Source organism: Gossypium arboreum, chromosome 7, assembly GCF_025698485.1.
Source record: "Gossypium arboreum isolate Shixiya-1 chromosome 7, ASM2569848v2, whole genome shotgun sequence".
Taxonomy (NCBI): Eukaryota; Viridiplantae; Streptophyta; class Magnoliopsida; order Malvales; family Malvaceae; genus Gossypium; species Gossypium arboreum.
Window position 1 is genome coordinate 87367929 of NC_069076.1, and position 11202 is coordinate 87379130.

The 11202-nt window shown below is 34.3% G+C and overlaps 1 protein-coding gene across 1 annotated transcript; it reads right to left on the reverse strand.

The window, feature by feature from the left end:
• Positions 1-10148: 10148 nt before the first annotated feature.
• Positions 10149-10925, reverse strand: LOC108487804 (josephin-like protein). The gene has a single exon (XM_017792158.2). The coding sequence runs from the start codon at positions 10707-10709 to the stop codon at positions 10323-10325; it is 387 nt and encodes a 128-aa protein (XP_017647647.1). The 5' UTR covers positions 10710-10925; the 3' UTR covers positions 10149-10322.
• Between the last annotated feature and the right edge of the window lie 277 nt (positions 10926-11202).

The window sequence follows — 11202 nt, forward strand, 5'->3', positions numbered from 1 at the left end:
GACACGGACGAAAGCTTCATCCCCGAAATGCGGAGAAGCGATGAATACCCTGTTGAGAAAGCTAAGCATGGATTCTAAGTCTCATGAATCTTTTTGAAGAATTTTGACAACCTTCGGCTAGATTAGATTTAGTGGCTCATGATCTTTGAGGAAAAGCAAAAAATAATAGAAAGGGAAATTTTTTATTGAAATATGAAAAGACTAAATTTATGGGGGAGAGAGTGTTACAAAAAAAGATTGACAAAATTTGTGTCACTTTATCCCCTATTTATAGTACTAAAAAACCTAGTTTATTCCTAATTAAATTCTAAAAGATAAATATAAATAAATAAAGATAATTGAAGATAAATAAAAATAAATCCTAAATTTAAATCTAAATAATTATCCTTAATAATTATCCTAATATAATAAAACATTAAATAGAGTCTTGTGCTATAAAATCTCTTCTTTTGCATCTTGGCCCCAAAAGTCTTCCACACTTTGCATTTTCGGCACCACTTCTCTCTTACTTCGCATGTTGGCCCACTTTATCTCCAAATTCACGCTTTTCGCCTTTAAATTTACTTTTGCCTTCAATTTAGTCCCTAAAAGATAAAAGACCATAAAATAACCCAAATTAGTAGGACCTAGAGGTGATCATGGGCCAGGCCGGGCTGGGTTCGGGCCGGGCTCAACTAAAAATTTAGGCCCATTCATTGGGCTGGGGCAGGGTTGGCCCCAAAAAATGGGCTTAAAATTTTGCCCAAGCCCGACCCAAATAAAAATACTAAAACCCGAGCCCATTTCTACCACCAGTATTTATTTTTATATTATTTTATATAGTTTTTAAATATATATAATACATCAAAATAGTAAAAAATCAAAATAAATTTTCTAACAAATTGAAAATAAATTTTAAAAATATGTAGACTTAAATAACACTAAGATAGATGCAACTTAATAAGCAAATACCTCTAAAATAATAATAAAATTAACAAGCGCCTTTAAAATAATAACAAAATTAATAATAAAATAAGTTTTATACAATATCCAAATAATAACAACAACATAGGAGCAACTAATAGTAATATGGTAGCAAAATAGGGAGAAAACAATAAGAAAATAACATTCAAAAACAAAAAAAAATAGCAGAATTTTTTTGTCATTTAGTGAATTCGGGTCGGGCCGGGCCGAGCCCGGAACAAAAATACCTTACCCGAGGCCCGGCTTATTTTTTAAATGGGCCTCATTTTTTTGTCCAAGCCCATTTTTTGGGCCTATATTTTTGCCCAAACCCTCCCACATTTCAGGCGGGCCTTCGGGCCGGGTCGGGTAGCCCGACCCATGAGCAGGTCTAGTAGGATCATACTTAAAATAAACATGCAATTAGCACATAAAATATGTTGTTCTAGAGTATTATCAAATTCCCTCTACTTAGCTCATGCTTGCCCTCAAGTATGGTTCGTGTCCACTGTGAAAATTAAATCCTGCCATGAAAGAAATACTACTCCAAAGTTTTATAAAAATTAGTCAAAAATGCATAAGAAAAATAAAGAGAACCCTTAGCTTGCTTTAAGTAAAATTGAAAAAGTATTCCAATTAACACACACAAAAATTAAGATCGACTTTGATTATTTCATGAAAATTAGGTAATTTACCAAACCTATCAAGACACCCTATTCGTTTCTACCTTTAGTCCCCACACTTTATTAATATGTCTTTTTTTTCTTTTTTCTCATTTTTTTCTTTTTTTATTCAATTTAAATTATTTATTTTCACTTAGAAATATATTGAACCTTTTGACGCGAAGAGAGATGACAGCCAAGCACCACCCCAGTTACTCAGCCCAACATACTCCTAATTCTTATTTTTCTTAAGAACATATCGAACCTTTTGACGCGAAGAGAGATGACAGCCAACCACCTCACCCCGGTTACTTAGCTCAACATATTCTTAAAATTAATTCTGGTTAAGGAAGTTTTACCTAACACGTCACACAACCTTTTGACGCGAAATAGAATGACAACCCAAGCACCCTACCCCGGTTACTCAGCTAGTCACGTTTTGAGTTGCACTCATAACCACGGAAACTTTATTATTATTAAATGAAATTTTAATTTTGGAGGACTTAGGAGCAACAATTAAATGCCAAAAATAAGTTTCAGCATCCACCTTAATAGTCATGAACATATTTTAAGCATGCAATTGTATTAAGTGTCTTCTTGTCATTTAGACTTAATCAAATTTACTAAAAGAAAAATAGGGTTAACTTTATTAATCATAATTATTTTAATTAAAAGAAATAAAACAGTGGAGATGAAATTTATCAAGCAAAATCATAATTAACTCAGTAGACAAAAATCATGCATGTGGGTCAAACAGTGAGCAAGTCGTGGTCAAATTCTTGGGCATGAAAAGAGGCAGAATATTCTAAAAAAATTTATATGGGTAGCAACGACCAAAGCAGCAGCAACAACAAAAAAATCAGCATCTAAAATGACAGAAATAATGAGAAATGTCTCCCGCTACTTAAAACACATAGTCCTCGATGTGGAATAAATAAATAAATAAATAAATAAATAGGCGAAAGAAAAGTTTAGAAGAACTCCCCATGTAATTACTGTCGTTCACGCATAATGGCAATGAGTTCAGCTAATTGCTGGCCAAAAGTGTCAAGTCAAACCTCGATGCACTCTAAACGTTGCTCAACAGTCATCGAAGGAATGTGATATTTCAAGCTAGAATAAGGATGGAATATGAGCTGTTTGGCTGCAGGTTTTGTCTTTTCTCCTTTTTTCTCCCTATTTTCGTTTCGGTTCACCTAGTTAGAAGAAGAGAATTTTTATTAATATCCAAAATAAAATTAATAATTACGTAATAAATCATTAAGATAAAATAATAAATAATTAAAATAAAATAAAAAATAAAAATATAGAGAAATAAAAATTGGGTTGCCTCCTACCAAGCGCTTGTTTAACATCGCTAGCTTGACACCTCAACTAGTATTGGGGCTGTTCCAGCTGAATTCTTTCGTTCGCATGGGTTTGGAAATTCTCTTTTTTTTCACATCCACCATATTTGGGTTTAATTGTCCTTGCGCCTCTTTACTTGGTTTCATATTTTCCTCTAATGGGTTGATCCCTTTTAAGTCGGCAATGGTCTTATCATTCTCCAAAAATGTGAATTTGAGATGCTTGGGAAATGGTTTTAATTTCGAATCTTGTGCCTGCACAACAGAAGGTAGAAGTTTAGTATCCATAGGAGCCAAGAATTTATTAACAAATTCAAAATCATCAAACATTATTTTAGATTTATCTCCATAAGATGACTCAAAAGTTTTTTCTACTGATGAGTCAACTATGTCAACACGGTTTACGGCCAAGACTTCACTTGGGTGACTAATAGTGCCATAAACGTTAAGCTTCACGATCTCCCCGTCAAACTCTATCGTGAGGTTCCGCTTCATACGTCAATCTTAGTATTTGCAGTGCTAAGGAAAGGTCGCCTCAACAAGATGTCTGAAGACCCAGAAGTATTATCCGCCTCCATTTCTATCACATAGAAATCTGCAGGGAAGATAAGTCCATTGACTTTGACTAATACGTTCTTGAGGACTCCTTCGATATGCACAATGGACCTGTCTGCCAACTGAATGATAACACTTGTTGTCAAAAAACTCGCGTTAAGTGATTCATAAATAGAAAAAGGCATGACATTTATGAAGGCCCCTAAATCACACATAGCCTTCTTAATTCCTAAATGGCTTATTTTACATAGTATTGCAAATATGTCCCTATCTTTACATTTTGCTGGCATTTTCCGCTGTAACACTGTAGATACATTCTTACCAACACTTACCTTTTCATTACCTGTTAATTTTCATTTGTTAGTGCAGAGTTTTTAAAGAACTTGGCATACCGCGGAATCTGTCTGATAGCATCCAACTGTGGTATGTTAATCTTGACATTTCTGAATGTATCGAGGATCTCCTTGTCTTCTTTACCCTTTCGACATTGATTTAATCATCCTGGAAATGGAGGTTGAATTTTTGGCAATGGGGGTTTCACTTAGACCTGTTCGTCACTTTTGGGATTTTTCTAACCGATTTCTTGGCCAAGATTCCTACCAGAAATTGGTACCAGTACTTTTCCACTTCGAACGTCACATCATTTACATGTTGTCTTGGGTTTGATTCTGTTTGTGACAGCAGCTTACCTTGAGAACTCATTTTCTCAATTGATATGGTCAATTCTCTTATAGACGCCTTCATTTCTTTTTAAAAATTAAGAGTTTGTAGTTGGAAATCAAGGACATTAGCTGCTAATTTATTAACCAAAGTTTCTAGAGAATTACCTGAATCTTGTGGCTATTCTAGAACCTGATTTTGGTATGGCTGGTTATATCATGGATTGGCCCCATAACTCAAGTTAGGATGGTCCCTCCAACTTGGGTTGTAGGTATTAGCGTAAGGGTCGTATCGCCTTTGTGGTGGCCCAGGGAAATTTCCCACAGCATCTAAATATCCCATAGTATCATCATACAAACTGGGACATGCATCAGTTGTATGTTCAGGTGTAGCACATATTCCACATACTCAGGCTGGTTTTGCTTTTTCTGTAACAAGAGAATTCACAATATTAGTAAGTCTATCAAGTCTATCCTCAACTGTAGAATTACTTAGCTGGTGAAACCTTTTGAGGGGGTTCAGGATTGACTCGAAATTGCTGAGAATTTGCAGCCATCCTGGAGATCAAGTCTCTTACCTGCTGAGGAGTCATGTTGACTAACTCTCCTCCACTAGCAGCGTCTACCATATTCATCTTCATGGGTTTCAGGCCTTCGTAAAAGTATTGGAGGAGAGATTGCTCTGTTATACCATGTTGTGGGCAACTTGCACACAACTTCTTAAATCGCTCCCAATAGTTGTAAAGAGACTCTGATTCTTTTTCTCTTATTCCAATGATCTCTCTTCGTAACTCAGCTGCTCGTGATGCTGGAAAAAACCTGTTGAGAAATAAATGAGAAGGATCAGTCCAAGTTGTAATGGATCTAGGAGATAAGTAAAATAGTCATTCCCTAGCTGAATCTGCTAAGGAGAAAGGAAAAGCACACAATTTGATTTGATCCTCAGTTACTCCCTGAAGTTTCATACAAAGACAAACCATATGAAACTCTTTTAGATGTTTGTAGGGATTTTCGTTTTGCAACCCACGAAAAGTTGGCAGAAGCTGGATTAAGCCTGACTATAATTCAAAATCAGTACCCATAGTAGGATACGCAATGCACAATGGCGATTGTTCTATCGAAGCTTCGACCAGTTGTCGAATCGTTTGAGCCATTGGTTGATGTGTCAAATTAGGGTTTTCGTTAACCCTGGCGTTAAGCACTTCTTCTGGTGAATCGACTTCTACTTTTTCAGTTTCAAATGTTTGAGTAGGGTTTTCGTTAACCTTAGACTCTGCTTCGTCGTCGATTCTAATTTTTTGCAGTGGATTACTTTGAGTCCCAACCATCGCTGACTGCTTTTTCCTTAGCTTTGTTTCCTTGCGATTAGCTTTCGCAGTCTTTTCAATCTCTGAATCAAACGCAAGAGTACCTGGAGTAGATCTGGTCATAAGAAAAAAAAATAATATTAGTACGTTGCCAGTCCCCGACAACGGTGCCAAAATTTGATGCGGTCGTTGAGAGAACCAAAAATATCCTATTTCCTTAAATAATGAAAAAGAACAGTAAAGGGAAAGTGGGGTCGAATCCTCAGGGACCGGATTGTACGAATGCTTGTTTCTCAAAATCCTAGACAGAATCGTGCCCAAAAAAATCTACGTTCCTGAAAAATAAAAATAAAACAGAATTAAAAATTTTGATCTGGAAAAATAAAATAAAAACAGAATTGAAAGTTGAATTGAAATTACAAAATTAAATAAATTATGAAAATTAAAATGGAGAATATAAAAATAAACAGAATTTGGGAAAAGAGAGAGTTTCTTATGTGGCGAGATTCCAGCCTCCGGTTGTCTTGATTCGTCTTGGGTCCAATCCTTGGCTTTTAAGTGATCCTTCTCAAGCAGAATAAGCCAGTTATAGTGGAAGAGGACGCCTACGACTACCGGTTCCAAGAATTTAGACTTAAGATTTGGTAGAACCTGACTCTAGCCAGTAATTGCTTTTATGGGACTATCTTCTGCTAGATCATCACTTCCCAATGGCGAATACCACGCCATTTTGTCTCTTGGACTCGTCAACCTCTAACGCAGAAAGCCAACAAACTGACTGTGCAAACTTCCCAAAACGTAAAAAGCTGTCGTTCCTTGCACAAGTTGAAAAGATCACCTATTAAGGGACATGGACGGAAGAGTCAGCACCGAAATGTGAAGAAGCGATTAATACCCTGTTGAGAAGGCTAAGCGCAGATTCTAAGCCTCATAAATCTTTTTGGGGAATTTTGACTACCTTTGGCTAGATTAGATTTAGTGGCTCATGATTTTTGGGGAAAAACAAAAAATAATGGAAAGGGAAATTTTATATTGAAATATGAAAAGACTAAATTTATGGGGGAGAGAGTGCTACAAAAAAACATAGGCAAAATTTGTGTCACTTTATCCCCTAGTTATAGTACTGAGAAACCTAGTCTATTCCTAATTAAATTCCTAGAAATAAATACAAATAATTAAATATAATTAAAGATAATTGAAGATAAATAAAATAAATCCTAAATCGTAAATTTAAATAATTATCCTTAATAATTATCCTAATATAATAAAACATTGAATAGAGTCTTGTGATATAAAATCTCTTCTTTTGTATTTCAGCCTCAAAAGTCTTCCACACTTTGCATTTTCGGCGCCATTTCTCTCCTACTTCGCATGTTGGCCCACTTTATCTCCAAATTCACACTTTTTGCCTTTAAATTTAATTTTACCTTCAATTCAGTCCCTAAAAGATAAAAGATCATAAAATAACCCAAATTAGTAGGATCATACTCAAAATAAACATGCAATTAGAACATAAAATATGTCATTCTAGAGTATTATCACCCATAAATTTGGACTCAGCATCGTTGGGCGAGAATCCCAGTAGGCTATAACAAAGGGCAACTGGCTCAGCTATCGTACTTACGCTCGTTATGTCACTCCCGTCGATTGGGAGCCTAAGTTGCAATGCAACATCCTCCAGAGTGACAATGCACTCCCCACATAGCAAATGAAAAGTGTGGGTCTCCGGGCGCCAAGGCTAGGCCAATGCGGATATTAAATCGTACCGCAAATCAAACATCCGAATCAACGTTGTTGACCCGAATCTAGCTAACTCCAAGTATGGCATCAGTCGTTCATCCGGGGAATATCCTAAACCATTCACCTGACCCCTTAATGCGCGGCACGGGCCCTGACACTATTAAATTACAAAAAATAGTTATAATAACATAATTTATTTCCGTAAATGACGTAGATCTTTTTTTAAAGGAACCCGTGATTAACAAATAACAATATATTACCATATTATTAACTGTGTTTGATATGCGACCATCATTCTTAATCAATAAACCCATTGCGATACCTACAATTTCAAAACAAATTTCGATTATTAATTTCAAAGTTTGATAGATTTTAAATATTTATCAAAATACCTAAATTTTATATATTGCTTTTGATTACAAAAAATACCAAACAATTTTGTCCACATCATATTTTTGCTATACTACATTAACAAAATAAATATATCTTATAAATTCCAACTCAATGGTCCCATTCACAAATTCCATCTCAATGGTTTAATCTTTTACCTACATAAAAATAAAAATTTATATTAAAATAATAAAAATAACATGCCAATAAAAATATATAACAAAAACATAACACAAATTATCTCAACATAATAAATACAAATATTTTTTATTATTTTAAAATGATAATAAGTAAAATGTATTGGTTTAAAATATAATATATATATATATATATAATAACATGCGAACTTAATTATTGTTAAAAAAATATAATTTTTTTTGCATAGAAGGATTCAAAAGAAAATTCATTTATAATATTTATAAAAAAACATAAAATAAAATTTAAAAACATAAATTCTTATTCTCAATTATAAAATCTTAAAAATTAGAACATATAAACTAATTTCTAATTTATCTCATAAATTCCAACTCAATGGTCTCATTCACTAATTCCATATCAATGGTCTCATCTTTTACTTACATAAAAAATAAAAATTATATTAAAATAATCAAAATAACATGTCAAAAAATTACATAAAAATAAATCTAATCAACCTAAAACACACATAACAAATAAATTACATAAAAAAACAAAACATTATTTGTACATAACATAAATAGGCTTTATTACTTCAATAAATATTAGAAATAAATTATGAATGAATGAAAATACAAAATAAATACAAACATATTTTAATAGCTCTTTTAACCAAATAATATCTTACAAAAATAAAATTAAAAATTATATCCAAATTAAATTAACAATAATAACAACAAAAACAAAATAAATTAACTTTAATTTATAAAAAAATTACCTTTTCTAAAACACCTAATCTTCCCTAAACAACAAACTCTCCTTTCCTTTTCTATTTATTTTTTTCCTTCTCTTTCTCCTTCCCTCTCTCTATTGTGCTTCTTCTTTTTTTTCTTTCTTTTTCCCTTCCCTTCTCTTTCTTCCCGCCCTCTCCTTTTCCTTCTCCTTCTTCTTCTTCTCTTCCTTTCTTCAAAAACTTTCTCTTTTCTGGCTAAAAATTGGGCATTGGGGACCATTATAAGGTCCCCAAATGCACAACTCATGAGCTGAAGCTATGACCCGTCCCATCGCCTGACACTGTAGGCCGGTGTCGCCTATGGAGATGGTGTGACCAGTGGCACCGCCTCTGTCGAAGGCATGACCAGTGGGTGATGCCTGTGCCCAAGGCATGACCATTAGGTGCCACCTCTTCTCTATGCGTGACCCATTGTGTTGTCACATCTATGACAGCGGGTCAAGTTTTAGGTTCAATTTTTACCATATACGAGTCGTATTTGACCTGTATTTTCTTTAAGTACCACCTATTAAGCTGCCTCCACCATTTTTTTTATTTTTTTTATTTTCTTGCAAATTCTGTAAAAATTCTAGAATAGTACCGATTATGCACTACCTGCACCTCTTTAAATGTATCATTTTGATACATAATTTTTGAAACATACTATTTCAATTGTTTTTAATTTTATATTATGTAGATAAAAATCCCGATTTGACTTGTGAATTGAAGTGGCCGTAGGTTTTAGAACACTAGATTAAAGCAAGCAAAAGTTGAACAACATATTTAGTTTACTGTACCTGATAGATTTTGTCTGCAAAAATGGTGACTGTATATGACAACATCTCATGCAAAAAGAGTGAAATAAACAGAAATTGCTCTATAAGTGATTGAATAGAATTAGGAATTACCTCACTATTTGTTGACAGGCCTTTTTTTTAACATTCCTGTACTTGTCATAAGTTGACAGCTTCTAATTTGAAACATTGCCAGCTATAGTTGCAATGACATGATTAGGTGAAAAATAAAGCATGGGTTTGCTGTCTTTTTGAGTAATTATATTCATCTTAACATCTGACAAGATATTTAGGAAACTGACAACATTGGACAAACAAAGCAATTACATCAGGTACCTAACTCATTTCTGTCATAGTCGACATAATTCAACGTCAGATTAGCTAGCATATTGCTGTTTAGAGACTGTTTAGAACAAAGGTTAGGCCAACCAAGCTTACCAACACAGTAAATGGAGGAGGAAGGATAATGTAGAACCCAAATCCCAAACATGATCTTGTTGTTTAAAAAAGGGGTTTCAAATCAAGCTTTTGGTGGTGGACAAGATGGATAATGGAGGACTTCATTGTTGGGCTCCAATTGGCATATGAGGACGAATGTCAACTATTGGGATGTCAATTTTGGTCTTGCACTTAACAAAACTAGGCATGTTCATCCAATTCCGTCTCAAAGAAAAATTAAAAAAGCAAAGAATTTTAATGCGCACGCTTGGTTTGGAAAACACTATCATGTGATTGCTGTCTCAACCACTATAGTTGGTTTCTTTGTCATCTTCTAATACCGTAAAAAGATTAAGATCTAGAAAAAAAGCCTAATGGATTTAATAACAAAATATACAGCTGCATAGGTGCCCAGCTCTCAACAAATCAGGTTTATTTTAAATTAAAATTTTGTCTAAGAGTCTTCACCATAAATTTATAAAACGAAAACACCTCAAAATACTTAAAACAAACAAAACCGATGCTCTATTTATCTTTTTCACAGTTAAATTAAATATATATGGAATGATTTACATTCATTATCTAAAGAGAAAGACAATGAGGATTAGCAGAAACGGAATTTGATCGAGGCAAAGAAGCAGAAGAGTTGATAAACTCGATGCAGTCCTCGATGGCAGCAGTTCTATGAGAATCAACAGGTGTTACAAATGGCTTTGATCTTCCAGATGAAGAAGAAACCTTAGGAGATGGCCTGATTTTCATGGACACAACATGTAAACCTCTGGCTAATTTACCACCAAGATGCTTCAGAAACCTTACCGGTGAAAATTTCGATGTTTTACATCGCATGAAACCGTAACTCCGGGACCTCGGAACCCCTTTATTCCCTGCAGCACTGGTATTAGACTTGTGTATGATAGTACTACCAGTTGCCTTGTTTCCCGTTTTCTGACTCACTTTAGTTGACATCTTCAGCAGTCAGCTGACCTTCGAGAGAGAATATATATATAAGAGATGGGGGAGTTGCAGTTAAAGCAATGGAGAGAAAACGGAGGTGTGGGTTAAGGAATATAAAAGGAGAGATTGCTGAAAAAGTGAACCCAAAAAAGGTCAAGGTAAAGAAAGAGAAACGATAAATTAAAAAAAAGTTACAAACTAAAATCTGACCCCAAGACTTCAATAATGAAGTGGTTTTTGTAATCAAAACCAAATCATGGACTTACCAGGGGGTAACTTTTCTTGAAAGGGATACTATCTGTAGTTTGCTTTTTCTTTTTTTCTTTTTTTGAACGTACCCTGCAATGGATTATGAGGAATGATTAAAAGGAAAAGAAGCAAGATTGAAGGTGTTTGAAGTAAGTAGCTCTTATGTCCATTTCTTTCTAAAACAAACTTAAAAATCCACCTGCATTACGTACGTGTATATAGTGGGAATCATGCCTGTTTTTGGTTTACAAAATCA